Source organism: Betta splendens, chromosome 24 (assembly GCF_900634795.4).
Source record: "Betta splendens chromosome 24, fBetSpl5.4, whole genome shotgun sequence".
Classification (NCBI taxonomy): Eukaryota; Metazoa; Chordata; class Actinopteri; order Anabantiformes; family Osphronemidae; genus Betta; species Betta splendens.
In genome coordinates this window covers 7,465,159-7,488,685 of record NC_040901.2, presented here as the reverse complement: position 1 = coordinate 7,488,685, position 23,527 = coordinate 7,465,159, and the positions used below count along the sequence as shown (strand labels likewise).

General features: G+C 48.2%; 1 protein-coding gene across 7 annotated transcripts; it reads left to right on the top strand.

Moving 5' to 3' along the window:
• The first annotated feature begins 433 nt into the window (after positions 1-433).
• Positions 434-23,458, top strand: itsn2a (intersectin 2a). Of its 7 annotated transcripts, none has more exons than XM_029140250.3 (40): positions 436-587; positions 4,350-4,403; positions 6,758-6,850; positions 6,931-6,994; positions 7,396-7,571; positions 7,680-7,892; positions 8,512-8,605; positions 9,833-9,975; positions 10,214-10,277; positions 10,417-10,554; positions 10,643-10,749; positions 10,833-11,089; positions 11,166-11,315; positions 11,395-11,535; positions 11,625-11,712; positions 11,796-11,935; positions 12,498-12,578; positions 13,025-13,164; positions 13,270-13,633; positions 13,764-13,927; positions 14,054-14,114; positions 14,700-14,932; positions 15,073-15,113; positions 15,207-15,373; positions 15,469-15,502; positions 15,590-15,711; positions 15,991-16,087; positions 18,112-18,303; positions 18,461-18,505; positions 20,499-20,620; positions 20,715-20,821; positions 20,900-21,083; positions 21,165-21,263; positions 21,349-21,516; positions 21,670-21,882; positions 21,961-22,082; positions 22,155-22,237; positions 22,361-22,444; positions 22,535-22,708; positions 22,800-23,458. In XM_029140250.3, exons 2-40 carry the CDS (start codon positions 4,397-4,399, stop codon positions 22,949-22,951), a joined length of 5,124 nt encoding a protein of 1,707 aa, XP_028996083.1. In that variant the 5' UTR covers positions 436-587; positions 4,350-4,396; the 3' UTR covers positions 22,952-23,458. The 7 variants fall into 7 exon arrangements, 6 of the variants coding, with proteins under 6 accessions (XP_028996083.1, XP_028996088.1, XP_028996087.1 ...); XM_029140251.3 differs by lacking the exon at positions 436-587 and adding an exon at positions 599-692; XR_008693944.1 differs by lacking the exon at positions 22,800-23,458 and having other exon boundaries at positions 434-587; positions 22,129-22,237; positions 22,535-22,591.
• Positions 23,459-23,527: the final 69 nt, after the last annotated feature.

Sequence of the window (23,527 nt, the reverse complement as noted above, 5' to 3'; positions counted from 1 at the left end):
CACTGCCAGCCCATTAAACGAGGGGAGCTGTTGACAAAGGGAAACTGCACGTTAGAGGGATTCTGTCTTCACATTGATAGTGAAGAGGACACTTCCACGCTTACTAGAGGTTTATATTAGTGTGAATGAGAATGTAATTTGTTAAAAACTAACTAAAATAGCAGAAAACCGTGACAAAGTAAGTAGTTGTGGTTTCTAAGTTACTTCAAAGCACTGAGAAGATACATGTAGTCAATGCTGATCTTTTACATAGAGATTCAAACTAAAACAAGTAAAACTAAATAAAACTAACAATTACTTTGCATACATCATAAAGGCTTGCAAGTTTCACGTCTCGATACGATCTCGCATATTTAGTTATATATTGCGGTTGTTTATAGCAACACCGGATGTCATTGCATAAACATTAACGGGCTTTATTGTGAAGGGCGTGGCAGGAAGCGTTGTGAACGCGCGTAGCTTGACCCCGCTGGAGACGCCCATTCCCAGTCCACACCCGCCCCGGCTGCTGGGTCGGTTCCTCCCCTCTTCAGCTGCCAGATTGCAAGCCTGGATGTCGGATCGGCGCTGGCGGTTCACCGCAACAGGTAAACGGGCAGAAATCACCGTAATGCTTAGAAAAAACGTAGGAAAATGCAGCACATGGAGGGAGATGCGGCTGCTCACCTTGTTTTCTCCCTCGGTCCTGCAAGGTAAGTGCGATGTCCTGCTTTATAACGCGCTAAATTGAAGCGGCGGTGGAGGCAGTGCAGCGTATTAACACTGGGCTTCCTTCAGCTGCAGCACATCTGCTCTTTTTCTTTTTCTGCCCTCCTTGATTGACGATTTTAATTTATGAACCGCTTTACACAGACGTCGCCTATTGTTTGCGCGTTATAAGGATGAAACCACATGTATCTGGAAATGTAAGGGTTGCACTATAATTATTAATACCTGAATGTATTGTACTAATATCTCAACTTACTATAGCCACGTTTGAAAAGAAATGTGTTTTAAGTGACCAAACCTAAGGCTGTGGGCTATGGATTATACTAAGCGTATTCAATGCATAATGAATGATACAGAAGTGATGACACTTGGCAATTTTAATTTTAATTGTAGAGAAGGTTGTTCTCTGTTTGTAAACGTTATGTTTGCAGTGTAGAGAAGGAGAACTCGGTGGGAATCACTAAGTGCTCCTTAAACGTTCACTGTCCTCTGACAGGGTCAGTCTACAAGTGTAGCTATTTTTACCATCATTAAAAAATAAATAAATATCAAAAATATTTGTGGCATTTGTGGAACTTTTAGGGTGTGGAGAGATTCTCTGAAAGTAACACTGGATTTAATGTAGGTTGTAGTGCATTATCAGATGTGTCTCACTGTAGGTGTGTTAAATGTAATTATACTCTAATATTTAATTTTAAGATGCTGAGAATAATGCACAGACATTGCGCTCACATTGAAGCCCGTCATGTGTTTATTTTCCTTTTTAAAATATGTGATAAGACTGTTATCAGGTGTGGAGTTGTGCAGTTTTCCACTCTCTTAAGAGGTGACTGGTACAAATTTAGCAGTTTGTGTTTGCTCGCGTTCATTCACTGCAGGCTACGCTAATTATAGAGATTGCCTAGTGTGTGTGTGTGTGTGTGTGTCTCTTGCTGTTCTCAGTGAAAACAGAACGATGAGGCCTTCCTGTACTTGCTGAAGAGGCAAAGTCCATGTAACTGCACTTTCTATGACATCTGCCCTCATCTCAGCAGGTTATGCTGAATCTCCACCTGCCATTGCGTAACGCACACATGCTGATAAACACCTCATGGGTGACAGTCGCATCAATGCAAATACTCACCTGAACAATTAAGTAAAGAGTCCAGAGTCACGTTGTTATACCAATGGTGCATTGTGTCGCTATAACCTGGGGAGTGTGAAAGATTTATTGCTGCAGCTGAGCCACAAATGCATCACAACCATAGATTGCGAATGATTATTTCTGGTGGAAGTGTCCCCGCTTCCTACCTGCAGCGCCGCAAAGGCAAGTGTGTGGATTTCGTAGTATCCGTGCGTTCCTGTCCTTGAATCCGCACACAGGCTCCTTTCTTCTACAGCCTCAGCAACGCTTCCTGGGCCACGTCTGCAGGAACAGGCTCCCCCTCTGTGTGAGGGGTGCGTGTGGGACGCACAGGCCGACGCATTGATACGTATATCCGACTGCTCCGGCGCGGCGCACACAGGTGTCAATCAGCATGCAGGCCGGAGTCAAAGGTTCTTTGATTCGTTCCCCGCTCAGCAACAAACCACTTGCCCTTGGGGTGACTCGCACCATTCCCCAAATTCTCTGAAAGTGCATTTCTAAACGTCAATACCTTTGGACAGAGGAGTCCAATGGTGTCCTGGTGCCTCTGCAACACAAACACCCATTAGAGGGTTTTTTTGGGCCTTTTATTTGGGCATAATTACGTTCAGGAAGCGTTGTTTAAATCAGCACTGTGAGATAAATGCTCCCCATATGTCTCAGCAGCTTAATGTTGGTGTCATATCAGCAGGGTTACGAGGCAAATCGAATTTAAAGCTGCTTGATATTTTCAGAAATGCTGAGAGCTCCTTTCAAGCCTTCCCAGGGTGTTTAGGAATCGCCGGCAGATTGAGCGAAGTGCTTTGCTGTGAGCCTCTGCGGCTGCAGCCGCTGTTGATGTAGAGGGTGCCTGCTGTTGATTTTGTGTTGTTAAGTCCGGGATGTGTCCTGTTTGAACAGGGACGACTCTTTACCATAGTCAACAGGAGATACTGGAAACCGCACACTCCTCAACGCGCCGTTCGCGGGTGTTTGTGTATGAGGGTGGATGAAAGGCGTCTGGAGACCTCCGTACACAGCGCGCACTTTAGGGAGTCAGATGGTAAATACACATGATCTGTGTATGGAGCTGTTTCAGAGTATTACGTCATTGTAGAGCTCGCTGGTGAAGAAATACTCTATATCCAGAGTTACTGTACGCTAGTGGCCACGATGCAGACGACTGCATACACGCTTTGATTCGCCGGGTCAGTTTGTGTTCCTGGACTCTGTTTGCATTGATCATTGCTCAGCTTGTGTGCGATCTTGCACCGTAGCCCATTTGTTCATGCGCCACGAGCGAGCGGTTCATTGCTCTTAAGTAATTGGCAGCGTCGGCATGTGCAGAGGATGATTTATACTACAACAGCTACAGTCGCCCCTCCAGGAGTTCACGCAGAACGGGGACAGTCGGCGACGCTGTAGAGCGCGTAGGTGACAGAACGTGGTTGGGAGTCATCGAAGCTCGTGTGCGTTTCAGTGAGAGACGAATGAGGCGAAAATGGAATGGAATCGTGTCATGAAAGCAAAGGTGAGGTTGGTTAAATGCTCCAGACATGTGTCAAAAAGCAGGAGAAGTCCAATAACCTTCCTACAATAATGAAACAAGAATCCTCAAGAAACAGGAACCTGAGATGGGAGTGGAGAGGAGCGACGCTACCTCTACAAAGAAGTGTATGTTTTCCAATTTACGGGAACAATCGAGCGTTTACTCTCTGAGCGATTGAACTGAAAAATGATTCAGCAGCTGCAGCAAAGCAAAGGAGCGTGATTCACGCAGAGAGAAATCTGAAGGACGGGAAGCAATGGCGCCGACGCGGAGGGTTTCTGCAGGGCTGAGCCCTTCGGGCCCTGCACACGGGGCTCGTTTTCCAGTAGAAGAAGGATCACCTGCAGGAGAGGGGGCCGGCGTCCACAGAGGAGTCTGAACAGGGCCCACCCCAACCTTTATTGTGTGATAAATAATGCTAACATTTCTAATTTCTAAAAAGACAAATGTTATAATAAAATATATAAATATTTCTAATAAGCATAATATTCAAATCCCAAAGCTACGTAATTTGTCATATAAACAGACTTAATAAGGCAGGCAAATCTAATTAATGATATGTACAACCACTTATAGCAAACCACAGCTACAGTAAACAACATGGTGCTTGCATATATGACAAGTGGAGATATAGAGATTTCTTGGATGCTGCCAGCTGGAGCCACCATCTGTTATTCGATATGTGCTGCCTTCCTCCCAAACCCAACCACCATCATCTCACTCCTCAGTCCCTAAATTGTCCTCCTGTTCCCTACTTCTCACTTTGGCATTGTCTTATATGCCCCCCCCATCTCCTCTCCCCGGTCTCTTCCTTCTTATGACATGCCCTCACCCTGTTCACTATGCCTTTCTTGCATTGTTGACAGACCAATATATCATTTGGATTACTCTTTTAGGCAAGTCGATCCCTTCGTTGTACCTTCCCCTGTTCACACACACACACACACACACACACTCACTCTCACATCTCTCTCTCTTTCTCTGCAGAGAGCTAGCCAGCTGAGTAGAGGACTTCCCTCTGCTCACCTGCAGCCATGAATGGTAAGCACACTCTGTCTCTGCGCTATCTGTGTGTGCGTGCTGCTATATATAGTATACAGGGCTCCTGTGAGGTAGATAAATGGACAGAGTCGACCACAAAGCAGCAGCAGCAGCGGGAGTTTGGATGCTTGAACTTCCTGCATCCCAAGACGTTTTTTTTTTTAAAAAGGAATATCCACGTTCTGTAAAAATCCTTCCAGCAAGAACAGCTTGAAAGGATATAAGATAAGAACTTTGAATAGATTTTATGCAAATCACATCCTAATTTGGTGTGTGTGTTTTAGTCTGAGCAATGTCTCCTAAAGGCAACGCATGAATTGAATTCTTTGTTATGGACAGAATTGCTGTGTGTGTGTGTGTGTGTGTGTGTGTGTGTGTGTGTGTGTGTGTGTGTGTGTGTGTGTGTGTGTGTGTGTGTGTGTGTGTGTGTGTGTGTGTGTGTGTGTGTGTGTGTGTGTGTGTGTGTGTGTGTGTGTGTGTGTGTGTGTGTGTGTGTGTGTGTGTGTGTGTGTGTGTGTGTGTGTGTGTTAATCCTCCTGTCTCTAGCCTTTGATCACAGACCGGTTGTTGGCTCGTTAAAGGGCCTCTATGAAAAAGCCTTTAGCGGACGCGTGCAGGTTCTTCTGCTTTGTGTGTCGGATGCATCTTGTCCACATGAAAAATTGTGCCGTATAACCAGCTGCCAAAGACTCTAAGCTGTAATCCCACCCATCAGAGACGCACAACACCAGTGTGTGACAAGTCTCTGTGGTGAAAAGGCAGAGCTCTTTGTGTGTATTGTGAATCTGCAATGGGCGGATTGTGTCCAAAACAGTGGTTCAAAGTCAGTGTTTGTTCAGAGTGTAGCTCTTCCTCATGAACTGTTGTGTTGTGTGAATAGCTCCACTGAGGGTTTGTGTTTTAGGTTACTGTGTGCAAGGCTGGTGGTGGGTTCCTATTAGCAGTCTCCTTGACAGTGGCTGAGCAGAGGGATCGCGTATCCAGGAACAAGGATGCGCAGGAAGAGAAAGCACTTGTTTGACAGGTGCTGGTGAGGATGCGATCTGACCTTCACTTACACCAAAGCAAAACAGATTTGCCTGCAGCGACAATTACAACAGTTCTGAGTCAAGGCCGCCTTTGCTGAAGTTCTGGCATCGTTTTCATCTGGTCCCAGTCTGAGTTCTGATATGACAAGTGTCGGGCCAGACGGGACCCACGTGGCTTCTGCCTAAGAAGCTTTGCCTCGTCCCACTTCTCGGCGCCCGCGCTGGTTGAACTGACAGGCCTGTGGACGCGGCCGCGCCGCTGAGGCGTCCCAGTGGCGCTGTGCTAAATATTCCCTCTCTTTCCCGCTCACAATGGGTTCTAAATGAGGCCCGTCAAAACCAGCGCGACAGCGTGAAGAATACTCACACATCTGCGCGAGATTAATTACTTTCTCCTTATTTTATACCCTTTATGCCTGCGTTTTGCTGACGCTGCAGAAAGTGGGTTGGCTCCGTGAGCGGCTAACGTTAGCTTCGTCAGGGAAACGGCCTTTACCTGAACAGGTGTTGCTCTGGTAGTTTTAGGCTTTGAGGTCCTACGGGCTCAGGCTGGAACAGCTGGGAGGTTTGATTATATCTCATCATGCGTGACAATAAAGAACGTGCTCCGGCAGCTGGAACGTGTAATGTGTCCGGTCAACAAGAGCCGGTGGCTTGAATGGGTTAGCGCCGCGGAGGAAGTGGGCACAGTGGTATTTCCTGAAGCTGCTGAATAAATTACAGGCTGGATATCGTTTCTGTCCGAGCCCACACAGCCCAAAGAATGTGTCACCAGGAATATGATTCATCATACGTTTTTACAGCAAGACGTGAATTACAGAAACACTGGCTCCATCTGTTAGCGTCAGACGCTACACGCTGTCGTTGCTTGATGGTATTTAAAACACCTCGGAGCTCTGAAGTTGAGGAAAAGCAGTGAGAGAACAAGCTTCAAATATGTCCCCGTGTTCTGCTTGGTGGTTTGATTAATCGTGCACATTTCTTTAGGCGTAATTGATTATGAGCTTCAATGATAATTTTTCATCCCAGTCTATTAAAGACATCTTCTGAAATGAAATAGGAACTTAGTTTCATACCCCATCATGCAGCACATCTGATTTCATATTTAATTCATGGCCAACCCTGAACTTAGCCTCGGTTATGCAAGACTGGTGCGGAGAGAAAAAGCGCTGACTGGACGTTTTATACATTAATCATTGTCTAGGGTTTGTTAAGAGTGGTCTCATCTGAGGGGGAGATTTAATCCGAGATGTAAATTGTGAAGGCTTCTGAGGCGGTGAGGTAAAAAGACGACACACCGACACTTTTGCGTCTTGCTTTCTTCAGGTGGAGCCAGTATGTGGGCCGTCACTCCGGAGGAGAGGGGAAAACACGACAAGCAGTTCGACACCCTCTGCCCCGTCCTCGGCTTTGTCTCTGGTAGGCTGTCGTCATAGCAACACGTCTGCATCATTGTTTTATAATTACCGTCTCTTCATCAAACTCTGTGAACCCTACAGGAGAACAAGCCAGGAAGTTCTTCCTCCAGTCTGGCCTGCCTGCGTCGGTCCTGGCTGAGATCTGGTGAGTAAAACTAAACATCTGAGCTGAGTCTTTGTCCTGAAATATGCTAATGATTTATTTGGACCAATTGAGTCAGTTTGTTCAAGGTTTGTTTTCGGTCCGAGCTAGTTTGGTTCTCTCAGGGTGCTTTGAACTTCCTGTTGTGCTTCAGCTTCCTTCACAGGCAGCCCCTCCTATTAGTGTGTGTGTGTGTGTGTGTGTGTGTGTGTGTGTGTGTGTGTGTGTGTGTGTGTGTGTGTGTGTGTGTGTGTGTGTGTGTGTGTGTGTGTGTGTGTGTGTGTGTGTGTGTGTGTGTGTGTGTGTGTGTGTGTGTGTGCGGGAGCAAACCTTGGAATGCACACTTTGCTCTAAACAAAGCAACGCTGCACGTCAAACCCCACTCTCCCGCTTCCGTCCTGCAGGAACCTCGCCGACATGGACAGCGACGGGAAGATGGACCGACTGGAGTTCTCCATCGCTATGAAGCTCATTAAACTCAAGCTTCAGGGGCGGAACCTGCCCTCCACCCTGCCAATGGTCATGACGCAGCCTCCAGTGTCCAGCAGCGCTTCAACACTGACCTCCTCAGCACGGTTTGGTACATCACCTCTTCAACTTCTTCTGTCTCAATTACAATAATCTCTGTGTTTCATGTCCATCAGCCTCTTTAACCCCTCATGTTCACCTGCGTGTTTCCTCCTTCCAGGAATGGGTTCCATGCCCAACCTGTCCATTGGGGTCTCGCCCATGTCAGCCATGCCCATCCTAACACCCATCCCCGCTAACCCTCCCATGCCCTTCATGCAGCCGTTGGTGCCGAGGCCAATGACTCTGCCCCTCATCACCACCCTGGGACACTCTGGACTCCACAATGGCAACCTCAACCTCCTCCCCTCACCGCTCGTTCCCAATAACACAGGTTGGTTCTGCAGCGGAACCATTTGAATTAAAGACAATTTGTTTTGGTTTATATGAAGATTTTAGAAAACTAAAAGTTCTTCATGTCGCACATCCGCCGTGACAGGTTGGCATCTTATCTATGTGCTACAGTTGCAGTGATCAGGACGAACTCCTTCATCACCAAAAGAGACGACTCACCAGTCGTTACTGCACTTTAGATCAAACGCTGTCAGTGATGTCAGGTGTGGAGGCGCATGTGTAACATCCGCGCTTTTTCTTTAATCTCGCTCCGTTCTCGTTTCTCACCTTCTCCATCTGTCCCCTGGCTACTGTGCTAATCTCACCCCGTCTGTTGAAGTAGAAACGCTGCCTTGTCCAATCAGCAGCCTAATAGGAACGCCAACATGCCAGTGCCACCGACCTGGAGGACCCTGTGCAGGGTTTCACACAGCTATGGAGGCTCTGTTGTTGGGTGAACCTTTCTTGTCCGTGACCTTTCAGAGGAGATCAGATTACATGTAATCAAGGACAAATGCACTCAGCCTACAGTATCTGAGAGACTGAGGAAAGGTGCATGTGTCTAAAAACTAAAGATCTTTGACTTAAAGCTATTGTTAACCGCCTTCACCTGTTTTCAGCTCTTCCTCTCTCTGGCTTCTCTTCACCTGTGGTGTTCTCTCCGTCGACCGGCATGTCAAAGGCCAACTCTCTCCTGGACCTGGGATCCAGCAGGTGAGAGTCAAAATAAACACCCGAGAGGCTGTAAAGATACTTTTATTATTATCTACGCTTAATCGGCAGCTATTAGCAAAACACATTTCCTCTGTCAATTAGGTTCGGTTGTGTGCGTGTGCATGTGAAGTTCAGTGCTGTCGGGGGTTTTTTTTTGAAGGGAACGGCCTGGGATCAGAATGCAGGCAGAGATTAAATACTTCGATAACAGAGAGAACAGGAAGTTCATGCTGAAATCAAATCTTTTAGTTGGCCACAGTAGGAAGTGGGTTGTTTAGAGTCGCAAACATTTTGGACAGAGTTCACTGTGAAGTTGTTGTGTTTTTCATCTATATTAATAGGTGGAGTTTCCACTTTGGTCCTGGCTGTTTTATTTCAGTAACTGCTTCTTGAGTAGCCTCGTACAGTATAGTTTTCTGTTTATTCCTGTCTAACTTTTATTCTCATTGCACTTTATCTTTAACTAGAACAGTCACACCGTTGGATAATCCTGAGTAAACAAAGAGTTTTTGTGTGGTGTTGGTGGCAACCAGGTTCTCTGCAGAACCCAGCAGCAGTATCTAATAGCGTTCATCGTTCACATGGTGTTTGGTGTGGTTTGGGAAAAGTACAGGACTGGTGTCTGGTTTCATTGCTCTGAATGGGGCGGTGGTAAACGCAGAAAGTCCTGACCGCAGGTAAAGGCGGGTGTCAAAGCAGACGCCAGGCAGTAAATACAGGTCAACTTCCACTTCTATTAAAACAGGTGATATTTTCTTAGACACTTTCCAGGATGAGGACATTTTACAGCACACGTCCTCATTTGCATGCACACAGACAAAACCCCCCGGACAAAGGGAGGATCAGACCCCATCTCCCACCGCCTCCCTGAAGCGTCGTCTTTTGTTTCCAAGGAGAGATCCACCCAGCGTCAGTGTCTGGAAAAATACTCCCTTCTCAAGTGGACGTGATCCACGCAGCCCACTCTTTTGCTATTCCTGCAGCTGCATTGTTTATAGTGAAAACAGCGTCTTATTAGCATAGCCTGAGACTAGCGGTCGCTGTCTATGCGGCTGTTTGCGCCGGCTTCCTCTGCAGCTAATTAACAATGAGAAAAAACAGCAGGGAGTCTCTGAGCAGTTAGTGGTTTCAAGTGGTGGTTCGATTTCGAGGGAGTCAAGAAACACGGACCACGTCATATTCTCTTTAGGTGATATCCTGACACGCCTCTCGTCTCTTTGCTCATAGCTCGAATTCTTCCTCCACCACGTCGTTGACCAGCAACTCTCCCAAGACGGGAGTGAGCGACTGGGCCGTTCCACAGGCCTCCAGACTGAAGTACCGTCAGCAGTTTAACACGCTAGATAAACTCATGAGTGGCTACTTGTCAGGTGCGACACACACACACACACACACACACACACACACACACACACACACGTACAGACACACACGAGCCTCAACATCAGCCTCTCTTGACTCTTTGGCTGCTCACGAGTGGCCTTATGAAAGTTTAAAAGCAGCCATGTCTCTTGTGCTTTAACCCCACTTGTGGCCGTCAGACGCATATAGTGCAAAAACATCCTTCAAGATAGAAGTGTAATAATGATAGAAATGCTGCTTTCCCAGGACCTCAGGTGAGGAACGCCCTGCTGGCATCAAATCTGACCCAGACTCAGCTTGCTACCATCTGGTGAGTTCAACATGTGTGCAACGAGCACCTACGTTTGGATGCCACATGTTGGTCCCATATCTTCCAAGGTGACAATCTGTTAATTATCACACTGTTGCTGGACAAACCAGATTAACCTTTGTGCGTTACTGGTGCACAGGACCCTGGCAGACGTGAACAAGGACGGTCAGCTGCGAGCCGACGAGTTCATTCTGGCCATGCACCTTGTGGACATGGCTAAAACGGGCTGCCCGCTCCCGCTCACGTTGCCTCAAGACCTGGTCCCCCCGTCTCTCAGGTGATGAGCATATGCATTTGTTGACATGCTGTCTGATTTAGTTAATTATTGTAAATGCAACAAGTTGGATGTGTTTTCTTTTGTGTAGAGGAGGAATGAAGCCCAGTGAGCTTATAAATGGAACAGGGCCCTACGTCGCCCCGTGTTTAATAGACACACCAGAGATAGAGTCTGCACAAAAGACCAAGAGTAGCGGTAAGGCATGATCTGTGTTCAGCCATGTTACTCCTCCAGCTTCCCATCTCCCATTGCTATAACATTCCCCCTCCTCCTCTTAGTGTCCTTTGAGGATAAGCTGAAGGAGAACTTTGCCCGAGGAAGCGCGGAACTGGAAAAGCGTCGACTGGCTCTAGAGGAGGAGCAGAGGAGAGAAAGGAGAGAGAGGGAGGAGAGGGAGACCCAGGAAAGAAGGGAAAGGGAGGCCAGGGAGCAGGAGAACCGGAGGAGGCTGGAGGAGGAGAAGCGGCTGGAGAGGCAGCGAGAGATGGAGAGACAACGGGAGGAGGAGTGGCTCCGGGAGCAGGAGAGGATGGAGGTGAGTTGGGGAACCTTTGAGATGTTTCGCACAAAAAAATGGAGTTTATGGCAAAAGCCTTGCTTCCTACATTTAGGCAGCAAAGCAGGAGATGGAGCGGCAGCGGCGGGAGGAGTGGGAACGGGGAAAGCGAGAGGAGCTGGGCCGGAGGAGGGAGGGGGAGCAGGAGGAGATCTCTCGACTCCGGGCCAAAAAAAGAAGCCTGGAGTTGGAGCTGGAAGCGGTGGTGAGACTCCAACATGCACGTTTATGACCGTCCGATGATACGGAGCGTCTGGGAACACTGGTGCCGTTCGCTCCTCCAGGGCAGCAAGCACAAGCAGATCTCGGACCGCCTCCGCGATGCCCAGAGCAAGAGGCGGATCCAGAAGGCCGAGGTGGACCTCATTAACCAGCAGAGGGACGGACGCATCGCTGAGATCAACACGCTGCAGATTCAGTTTGAGGTTCCACAAATCAAGCCTTCAGCTTCGTTATTTCCAAGGATCCCTTTGGGATGTACTCTCTGTACATGCGATGCCTTCTTTCCCCTCAGGACTGGCAGAGGAAGCTCGCCCAACTGGCCCCCGAACAGCAGCGCTTGACCGAGAAGCTCCGAACCCTCAGCCTCAACAAAATCTCCAGTGGGTGACGAACGTCCGCTCGCACGACCCGGAGACGCGCTGTAGCATCGGCCCATTAAACTCCCTCCACTTTTACCTCGTAGCGCTCAGTTTGAGCACGCTGGCCAAGAGCGTGACGGAGAAGGGCGTGAACTGCCGGAAGTTGAAGGACCAGCTCGACACCCTGGAGAGGGAGACAACGGAAAAACTGGCTCAGATGGAGCAGTACAACAAGGAGCTCAAGGTTAGCAAGAGAACAAAATGCTAAAATAAAACACGAGATGGCTTAGAAGACTGTAATCGATACAGACACGCTCGCTACTAGAACTTAGTGATGGATTCATTCAGCTTCAGGAGCTGGAGGCTGATGTGCAGCGTTATAAAACCTATTTCCTTTTAGCTCAGGCTTTATCACGTCCTCAAACGCTGCCGTGCAGTTGTGCACAGCTGGCGACTGAAACTCTGGAGTCTCAGCCCACGGGCAGAGGAAAGCTCATTAACTAAGCATTATTGCACACTGACAGATCATTCAGTAGCTGTGGAGAATGATGTCATGCCCTCTCACCACATGTCTGGTCTGACGCTGATACAGTAATTGCTGCACACACAAGTCTGCTCTTCTTCTGCACAGTTTTACTTCCTGTTTAACTCTTGTCTCTCCTTTTTTTTCCTCTCTGCTTTCCACTACCTGGACATTTTTCATACGTTTCCTGCCACCTACATTTCCCTCTTATACACTCAACCTTATTTTCCTCTGTTATTTTTACACTAACCCTCTTTGCCTCTCTCCATCATTGCTTTCCTAGCTTGGGGACATGGATGACTGTGTTCTGCGGGGCCTTCTGTCTCTGCTTGCCTGCCTCAGCCAGCTCTTCCTTCTCATCAAGGTTGTCCTTCCTCCCCTCAGTCTCGCACTTAATGATTTTGGCCTCCTCTAATTGCTTTCTTTCCATCCTGTGGTGATTCAGTATGTTTTCTCATCCATGCAGAGCTTTGCGTTAAGTCCGCGTCGCTGTGTTTCGCTATTTCTCTTCATAGCACTTGTTACAGTCTGTTTTCTGTGTAAACAGGATGCACCCTGAGGGTAAAGCCCACACATGGAATGTTTAACCTGCAAAAATCTTTTAAACATGTGCACACACATCTGCACGTTTCTGGGAAAGTGTGTGGATGTGGTCTTTTTTTGTATTAATTTAGCATGTCTGGCATGATTGTCTGATCTGAGGAGCACTGATCTCATACACAGCATATTGCCTGCAGATGGCTGCTCTGTAGCTTTTTGCTGTGTGATCCCTGTCTTTATTTCTCCCCGACATATTGGACACTGCATTAGGAGCTGAGGGAGAAGCAGGTGAGACAGCAGGCTGCTCTGGACGACCTGTACCGAGTCAAAGAGGAGAAACTGAGAGAGCTGCAGAGACGCAGGGAGGAGGAGGGTGAGAGGAGGAGGAGGGAGGAGGAGGAGGCAGCCAGGTGAGTTGGAGGGGACATGTCACTTCGTGTTTTTTTAATTTGGACTTTTAATATCATTAGAAACTCAAGACAGATGCTATTGAAATTGTGCTTTTTGTGCCACAGAAGAGCAAAGCTAGAGCAGGAGAGGAGAGACCGGGAGCAGCGGGAGCAGGAGAGGAGAGAGAAGGAAGAAGCGGAGGCCCGGCAGAGGAGGCTGCTGGAGGAGCAGTGCGCCAGGCAGAGGGAGGAGGAGGAGAAGGAGGCACAGGCTCGCCTCCGAGCGGCTCAGGAGAAAGCACAGGAGGAGGAGGGTAGGAGGAGGGAGGAGGAGGAGAAGAGGAGGCGAGAGCAGGAGGAGGAAGAGGAGAGGAGGAAGAAAGAAGAGGAGGAGAGAGCACCTTCTACTCTGACCACCTGGAGAGCCTTGTACTCCTTTGTCGCCCGCAATGCAGATGAGCTGAGCATAGATGCAGGCTGCCTTATCGAGGTAATGGTCACGTGACTCGCGTCTAAACTACCTGTGGATAATTGCAGTGTAATAATAAGCCCTCCTGATGTTTATCCTCAACGCCTTATTTGTGTTTGAGTGTGATTGGAGTGTGTTTTCCATGATGCAGGTGGACGAGCAGGCTGTCGGGGAACCTGGCTGGCTGCGTGGGAGTTACCGTGGAAACAGGGGCTGGTTCCCTCACAGTTACACGGAGAGATGTCCCGTCGCCTCCACTCCAGAGGCCTCTTCACCTGGAAGAGCGGCGCCTCAGCCGCCACCACTTAACACTGGGTAATATGGCTGACTGCCAGTCTGTAGCAGTCACCTTGGGCATTGTACCGTATGCCGCTGACTTGTTGGGTTGTTGTTCTCGCGTTGGCTCCTTCCCTCATGGTTTGTCCCTCCTATTTCACCCAGAGTCCCAGATGGGGAGGCGCCGGGCGACGGCACCGCTCCCGCCCAATCAGATGCTTCTCAGGTGAGGAGAAAGCTGTTTACTCCAAACTCCAGGTCTGCTGTTCAGTGACCTACTTCAGCAGCTGAGCATGATTTCAGTTTTCCTCCTAGAGATCAGGAGAAGCAGCTGTTTTGATCATGAGCAGAATGGGACTCGTCAGTTTGTCGCGTTTATCCTCAGTTGTTTGGCATTAAATAAAGACGAGGGTCTAGAGGTGCAGGAGCTTCAGTCATTATTTGTGGCAGTTACATTATTTCCCACAATGGACATAAACCATAGATGTTAGATGAAACAGATTGGATTATTGAGTCATGAACGTCTTACATACTTGCCAGCCATTTCTTCAGACATCTGGGTTATGAACTGGATTTGGTGACCAGAGAACTGGGTCTGACTGGTTCTCTCAGTGCTGATGGCACATTCAGACGTGGCTGTATATTTATAACCCTTTTCTGTTGGGAGGTTCCCTCTCGCTCTGCTTCTCTGTGGGTCATATACAGATCTCTGACTCCCAGTGAAGAAGCAATTTCAGTAGATCTGGTGTTCGTAGGTCAGGTTGGGTTTAGTGGATCGCGTTTTAATGGCTTCTCCCCTCTCACCCCCCAGTCCTCTCTCCCTCTGCTGGCTCGCGCCGTGTCGCCGTGGTCGCCCACGTCTGAAACTGACCTCAGCCCGTCCTGCGGCGCCGGCGAGGTCGGCGCCAAGCTGCTGAGCTTCTCGCAGGGCGACGTCATCAGCGTGCTGCAGCAGAGGGACGACTGGTGGCTGGGGCAACTCAACGGGACGCAGGGATGGTTCCCCAAAAGCTATGTCACTGTGGAGACGGGTGGCAGCGCGGAGTATGAAGATGAACACACACACACACACACACACACACACACACACACACACACACACACACACACACACACACACATCACTTTGACGTAACATGGGAGTTAATTTAAAACTTACTCAACTTTGTGCTTTCCCATTCTAGTGTGGATTCATTTGACTCATCTGACTCTGTTCACCTAGAGGGTATGAATACATTCTTCTAGTCTAAACAGCTTCTATAAGAAGTCAAATAACTATATAATCAATGAACCCCATCATGTGTTTTGTCCTAACCAGAGTATGTGGCCTTGTACACGTATGAGAGCCCAGAGGCTGGGGACCTGACGTTTGTTGAGGGAGACGTCGTCCTGGTGACGGAGCGAGAGGGAGAGTGGTGGCGAGGGTGCGTAGGGGACCAGGTGGGGGTGTTTCCCTCCAACTATGTCCGACTGGTTGAACCAGAAGTGAGTCAGGCTCAGTTTTATAATAATAGCTTATTGTAATTGTATCTGTCTGTGGTTTCTAACTCGATTCTGTGACATGTGCACCACTTTTTTAGGCATCGAAATCTGGAGGTGCAGCCAAGAAACCAGGTGAGCATGAGGTCGATAAATATACAGACACCCCCCCCCCCACCCCCAACATCCACCTGACCTAAACTCACTCTTTCTCACTCTCAGAGATCGCCCAGGCGGTCACCGCCACTGTCTCCCCGGCGACGCAGCAGCTGCGTCTCTCTCCGGGGCAACTGATTGTGGTGTTGGCGAAGAACTCCACCGGGTGGTGGCTTGGGGAACTGCAGGTCAGTGAGTCGTTAGAAGAGGAGCACTGCCTATAAATCGTGGTTCTCTTGAATCTACTGCATATTCAGTGATTTCAATGTGCACGGCTAAATGACTGTATATCAGTGAACCCATGTTTCTTTTTAAGACCCATCACCTTTCAGTACAATTTGAGATACTGGAGCTTCAGCTTTCTGCCCTAAAAACAAAAGCAATCCATCACTTCTCCCCACTACTTGGCGTTTTGAAGTAAACCAGCAGTAGATTGATGAACTCTGACTGGCTCTTCTCTCCTCTAGGCTCGGGGTAAGAAGCGGCAGAGAGGCTGGTTTCATTCATCTCATGTCAAGCTCCTGGGTCCTTCAAACAGCAAGTTGTCTCCCTCCCCTCTGCCAGGTGATGGCTGACACACTGAAGCACACAGGGCCCTATGACCTGTGATTGATCGCTCCATTTCTTATTTCATTTTGAATTTCAGTACCACCTTTGTGAAGTCGAGGCTAAGGTTGCTCCCTCTTTTACCATGAAATGCGAAGCAGAAACTTGCCTACTTGAAACCAGTTAGAGTCGCGCAGAGAGAAATCGAATGTGAAATGCCCACGAGGTTGAAATTGCGTCTGCTGAAAATAGTCCCTGCATGTAGGCGCTCCATCAGCCAAAGCTGCTTGAGAGAATGAAATGTCAGGCTCTTTTTTTTTTGTTCTGTCTAGCAGTTTAGCAAGCAGCATATATTACGCTGAATGCCATATTGTGATGGACAGCTTTGCTTTAACAAGAAGAGTATATATAGAATATATATACTCTTCCTGATTTATGGTAAGGGGTGCAACCAGCTGCTGAAACCAAGCAAATCTGTTAAGTAAACAATTGGAGCAAAAAAAATAAATAAAAAAAATAAATAAGAAGCAGGGATGTACCTTAGGCTAACACATTCATAACTAAACCATTTTTGTACTGTGGTTTACCTTGGAGATTAATACTAATACCAATAATAGTGCTAAGGTTTGTGCACATACTAATACAAACATATACATACAATATACATACATATGTGCATTATTATACATATCCCATACTACTTAATAAAAAGTCATGACATACAACACCACAAATTCCATTTTCACACATTATTCATATTGGTATGGATAAGTGTCAATAATACTTACAGTTTGATTTGGAAAGTGTCCCACTACAAGGTTAGTAAGGCTGTAGCTTAACATTATTCACCCAAAGGGTGAGGCAGACGTTGGTGCATGAACAATGCCACTTGTGGAAGCCAGGGTGACGTGAGGGGCTCGGCCACTACGCCCATCCAGCAAGCAGAGGAAGGAATCCTAGCAGCCAGGGAGCCCGCACACCTTCAGTTCCAGGAGGGCGACCCAAGCCGCCCACACAGAGCCCCCCAGGCAGAGCTGCAGCAGCCACAGAGACAGCACCCGAGGCCAGAGCGGGCCACCGGGGGTCAGCGCTGTCCGCCCCATGAGAACCAGGGGCAAACACTCCCCCCGGCGGGAGGGTCGGCCTGAAAGAGTAGAGCCCGAGGACCCACGGTCCGTAGGGAGCCCGCCAGAAGATGCCCACCGTGCGCAGAGTGGGGCCCGCCCCCAGTCTACCACCCCCACACGAGCGGAGCGGGGCCAACCCCATCGGCCCGACCTCATCCCCTGGCGCCATTGCGGCCTGCAGCACAAGGCCAGCAATTGGTGGGGTCAGCAGAAAAGAGACCACCCAGGCAGACGATCATCGTACCCCAGGCGAAGAAACGGACCCCCCACACTTCAACCGCACCACACGCATACCAACTCACACAAACACAGACGCATACACCCACCACATGTGCAACACACATCTTCACATCAACACATACAAACACCATAGACTCTCTCACTACAAACTAGTCAATCATACGTGAACCAATGCACTCTCAGATACATTCTCGCACCCACACCATTCGCTTGGTCACATACGTGTACAGACAGAGCCATCAATGGGAAGGCTCCGTCTACTGGCCCCCCCCGGAAGGAGCCCCCCAGATTCCTGGACAAGTGTGTATGACTAATGCAATTAAAACTGCAGAGCATCCCACTTGGAAGGGACGGAACCACTTCCCAGTAGCCCCGGTCCCTCTATCAGCAGGACGCTCCTTGCAGACCTAAGTGGATGAATGCGGAGAAATGTAGTTGGGAAGCAGAGCACCAGGGTCCGCAGAGCTAGGTTCCCGACTGGCTCTGCTACCTATCCCACTACCCCTCACAACCCCCAGCCAAGAAGGGACAGCCGAGACCCAGGGACCGCAGTACTACTGCCCAGGCGCCACACACAGCACAGCCAGAGCCATCCTCACCCTTCTTTCACACTTACCCATTCTCTCGCTCTCGAAATGTCAGGATCTTTAATAACGGGCTGTTTGTCTCCCTCAGTTTGCCAGGTCATCGCCATGTATGACTACACTGCTGCCAACCGGGACGAGCTGAGCTTCTCCAAAGGTCAGCTCATTAACATCCTGGACAAGACCAACCCCGACTGGTGGAAGGGGGAGGCCAGCGGGGTCACGGGCCTGTTGCCCACCAATTATGTCAAGATGACCACCGAGTCTGACCCCAGCCAGCAATGTAAGCAAAGCTTCACTTCGTAAAGCGCAGTAATTTGACAGGAAAATCGATAGCTCACGCACGCAGGGCTGCTGGCTCAGTGGAAGCTGATAAAAACATGTTTACCAGTTGCGGAACCTTTCTCTTTTACCTGATTGGTTGACTTGACTCGCTCCAGGTACAGTCGATTCCTCTTCCATGTCAGAGCATGGAGAGACTGACGGTAGGTAAGAACAGTTGGTTTCTGTCAATCACTGAGGGGTCATCAATTCACCACCCATTACACTTAAAAGGCTCAATCACCCACATTTAAGATACTCCAAGACCTGTGTTTTGCTTTCTGTCAAAATCTTTCAATGGATCGGGCCTTTTAAGTATCTAGACTGACTAAAATAATCCATGTATCCATGTTCTGTAGTGACTGGGAGCAGAAAAAATAAAATATCTATTCACAAAACATGATATAGACCGTAAATGAACTGTATCCAATTTCTCCTTTAACTCTCAGCAAGAGAGATTTAATATGTTCCCCAAATGATCGATTCCTGGTTTGAGTGTTACCAGCAGGATTAAACATGTCCGCCATCCTAATCAATAATCAATCTCCATTTATTTGCAAGTTGGGTCTTGAGTAGTGCAGTTCACTCGTCCACTGTACCGGTCACTGCCGCCACAGGGAGGGCGTGATTCTGCTCCATTCACTGCCTCATTCACACGTGGGTGGTCTGAGTTTAGTATTCACAGTGCGAGTCTTCAATGTGTTCACGAGAGAGAACACGCTGGACCTTTAATTAGGCAGCGCACACAATATACAATGACGTTCTGACATCCCAAGTCTAGGCTTCATCAGGGGAAAGAAATTATCATGCTCCAGCTGATGTGGTTAGTAATAACATTTACATTTCCAGAAGGACTTTATTAATACATCCTCATGTAAGAATCCAGCATTAATATTAAAACTATATTAATGTCTGCTGTCTCTCGTCTCTCCTTCATCTCACTCACATCCCCCCGCCCGCTCCTCCGCTTCATCTGTCTTTTTCTTTTCTCTATAGGACAGTAATGCTGGCTTCCCTCTTTCCTCCTCTTCTCCTCCTTTCTCCTCCTTCACCCCCTTCTGTCTGATCCAATTGCCCTGTCGCAACAGGAAGCCCAGCCGCCGGCGAGAACAGCCCAGCTCTGCGCTTTCCTCCTCACATGTTTAGGACAGTTTCCTGCATTTTATGATCCCTTTTTTTAAGTTCTCTATTCCTAACCGCTTAATCAGGCATTAATTTCACCTTTATCCCCCTCCCTCACTCCTCTCCTGTGTTCCCCTTGATGAACAGTATCTTTAATTAAGTGATTACCCAGGGGAGTGAGGCAGCTAGACGGGACTTTTAGAGGCTTTTGTTCCTCTGACACAAAGGTGTGGAAGGGGAGTTTTGCTAATGGTAAATGGAATAATGGCTCACAAGAGTTTGATTCCACAGTATAATAAAAAAATGTAAATGGCATCAGACTGAAGTCGCTTAGTTTTGATAAATTAAGGCGAGTTTTTAACAGGGTCACTCATTCTTGCACTAACAACACGAAACCTTGCTAAAAGGGACCAATGTGAAGACTCTTCGCTTCAGTCGCCCCTTAACCTCGAACGCTGCTCGTTTAGACTAAAACCAACCGATTGTGATTTTACTCACGCTCTTCCATTTATTAATGCTTCGAACCGAGACTCATCCCGTGCTGAACTGTGATATCACCAGCAAAAAAAAAAGAGAGAAACGCCCTCATATTAGCCGCGGTTTAGCATAGATGCAGATTCACTGTACATCAAAGTTGTGCCAAGTTTGAACCTCAGAGACTTGAACTACCCACTGAGTCTTCCACTGCTCTTTCACCAAGCGTTAGCTTCTTTATTCATTCACATCTATGCAGTCACCACAGCAGGTGCTCCTGTTTTTTTTTTTAAATTTAGCATCCCTGTTAGCAGTGCTGTTAGTTTAGCGTAGCTTAGTGTGTTCCTTTAGCTCATGTGCTGCAACGACAACGTGCCTCACTGTGCATTTCCTGTAAATAAAGTGTTCTAGATCTATAATAAAGGGAGATTTTAACAAGGCAACGGGTGTAGCGTTTCTGAAACAAAGTGTTTGTGTGTGTGTTTGCTGTGCGCCTGCACACGTGTCTGCGCGTGCGTGCATGCCTGCATGCGCGTTTGCATGTGCGCGTGTGCACTGTAGGGTGCGCTAACCTGATGACGCTGGACACCATGAGCCCTCAGGAGAGGAAGAGGCAGGGCTACATCCACGAGCTCATCCAGACCGAGGAGACCTATGTGGATGACCTGGAGCTGGTGTTGGAGGTAGAGATAATCGCACATGCACACGTTCGGGCTCCTAGGATTTGCATGAACAGTGTTTCCATCAGATCTGTCTGTTTCTCTTCATCTTTGTCAGGTCTTCTACAAGCCCATGTCTGAGTCAGGCCGACTAACGGAGGCAGATATGGGAGTGATCTTTGTCAACTGGAGGGAGCTGATCATGTGTAACACCAAACTGCTCAAGTGGGTGCCGCACCCCCGTCATTGAATTAACACCAGCGTATGAAGATGTCTAACCTGATCCCCATCTCGGTGCCCCAGGGCCCTGCGAGTCCGTAAGAAGACCGGGGGCGAGAACATGCCGGTTCAGCTGATCGGAGACCTGCTGGCGTCGGAGCTCGCGCACATGCAGCCGTACATCCGCTTCTGCTCCTGCCAGCTCAACGCTGCCGCTCTGCTGCAGAGCAAGACGCACAACCAGCCGGACTTCAAAGACTTCTTGAAGGTGGTATTTGGCAAAAGTGGGAGTATGTACCGGTAATCAAATGTAAATGTTTATCCCTCTCGTCTTCTTCGTCCTGAGCAGAAAATTGCCACTAACTACCGCTGTAAAGGAATGCCATTGTCCAGCTTCCTTCTCAAGCCCATGCAGAGGATCACCCGCTACCCACTGCTCATTAAGAATGTATGTGAAGAATGCTACAATATTCCCCCATCCACCGTTTTTTCCCTCTTCTGACATTCATTGCTCATGTTCTTCGTACGTCCAGATTCTGGAGCACACCCCAGAGGGCCACGCAGATCGTGGTCCCCTGAGGGAGGCCCTGGAGCGAGCTGAGGAGCTATGCTCTCAGGTCAACGAGGGCGTGAGGGAGAAGGAGAACTCAGACCGACTGGAGTGGATACAGAGCCATGTCCAGTGTGAGGGGCCTATAGAGGTAAACCCACTCATCAATAACCACATGCACCATATGTTATTTTAATTCATCATTAAATGACAGCATTGCTTTGAGCACCCTTTCAAAGTCTCCCTGGACCTGTAATCACATGTTTCCTCAGCCGTGTTGCTTTCTCCCTCTCCTCCCATCCAGCACTTGGTCTTCAACTCGCTCACCAATTGCCTCGGGCCTCGCAAGCTGCTGCACAGCGGCCGGCTGTTCAAAACCAAAAGCAGCAGGGAGCTGTGGACCTTCCTCTTCAACGACTTCCTCCTGCTCACGCACAGCGCCAAGCCTTTCTTGTCCTCAGGACCGGACAAGTTGTTCAGCCTCAAGACCAACATACAGCTGAAGATGTACAAGACTGTAAGACGAGAAGTGGGGCTGGATATGAGAAGCAAGCAAGGATGAAACGGCTCTAACTATTAACTCTCATTTTTACAGCCTCTCTTTCTAAATGAGGTTTTGGTGAAAATGCCTCCCGACCCGTCCAGTGACGAGCCGCTGTTCCACGTTTCGCACATCGATCGCGTCTACACACTCAGAACCGAGACCCTGAATGAGAGGTACATGCACATGTGGACAAATATCTAAATAAAATACCTACCGTAGTATTGATATGTTTACTGTTTCGATAGGGCAGCATGGGTCCAGAAAATCAAAGCGGCATCTGAGCATTTCATAGAGACGGAGAAGAAAAAGCGAGAGAAAGCTTATCAAGGTAAATATTGTTGGGACCTGGATGCTTCATCTAAAAGCAAAAACTAAACAGCCACTAAATGTTTGATTGAAGGATTTCATACGTGCATAGATCCAGTAGAAATGTATTTTCTGTTCATTTTAGCTCGCTCCCTGAAGACCAGCGGCATCGGTCGGCTACTGGTAACAGTCACTGAAGCTCAGGAGCTCAAGGCTTGTAAGCCCAATGGTAAGATCTCCAACAGGAGCCCACTCATTTTATTCTATTGTTTGTTCCTTAATTGATCTTATTAACGTAACCTGAGACCTTTATCTGCAGGTAAAAGCAATCCGTACTGTGAGCTGACGATGGGGGCTCAGTGCTACACCTCCCGGCCCGTCGGGGACACCCTGAACCCCAAGTGGAACTTCAACTGTCAGTTCTTCATCAAGGACCTGTACCAGGACGTGCTGTGCATCACCGTGTTTGAGAAGGACCAGTTCTCCCCGGACGGTAGAAACGCTTCCTTTTGCAGCATAGATAAGCATGGACTTCTTCTCACAATCGCTTCTTCTTCCTCTTCATTCCTTTGACGTAACTCCAGATTTCCTCGGTCGCACTGAGGTTCCGGTGGCAACCATCAAGAAGGAGATGGAGAGCAAGGGCGCCGCCAACCGCCGTCTGCTGCTGCATGAAGTCCCCACTGGAGAAGTTTGGGTCAAACTAGACCTTCAGCTTTACGAGCCGACCAAATGAGGAACATTCTGAGCTCAGATTTATTTTATAATGGAGGGAAGATATTTTTCATAAAGAGAATCTAAACAGCCAAAAAGTGCCACGAATTATTGAGGGTTTCACCCTCACTGCCTTTTTCTGGCCTGACCATTCAGAATATTTTCCACCACCTCAAACAAAGTGGAGGCAAGCGCCCAAAGTGTAAAACGATAAACTGGTGATGTTGTAAATCAGGGATAATAAGTCTGTTGCTGGAAACGAATCTGCTCAGATAGAGAATGTATTTGCCAGCATTTTCATATCAAGCACATGTTAATGCAATCTCATGTACTTATTTCTATACAATAACGTTTTAGCCGTAATGGACAAATGCAACATGTCCGACCTGTGTTAATTTGATCCAAACGAATAGAAATCTAAACAGGTATATGTGCACACTGCTGCAAAATGGTATGTCCAAGGTTAACCCTGTGGTGGAACCAGGAATACCGCATAGTTAATAAAATTAATAAAATCAGTTAAAATCTTTCTTTCTTCCTTTATGACTATTTCACTGCTTCGTGCAGGTGTAGGGCCTTTGAACAGTGTCTCTACACA

Bases quoted from the DNA above. Each gene is read 5' to 3' on its own strand.
- itsn2a (XM_029140250.3), top strand. The intron at 14,115-14,699 runs GTGAGGAGAAAG...CTCACCCCCCAG, and splicing joins CCCAATCAGATGCTTCTCAG to TCCTCTCTCCCTCTGCTGGC. The intron at 22,238-22,360 runs GTAAATATTGTT...TGTTCATTTTAG, and splicing joins GCGAGAGAAAGCTTATCAAG to CTCGCTCCCTGAAGACCAGC.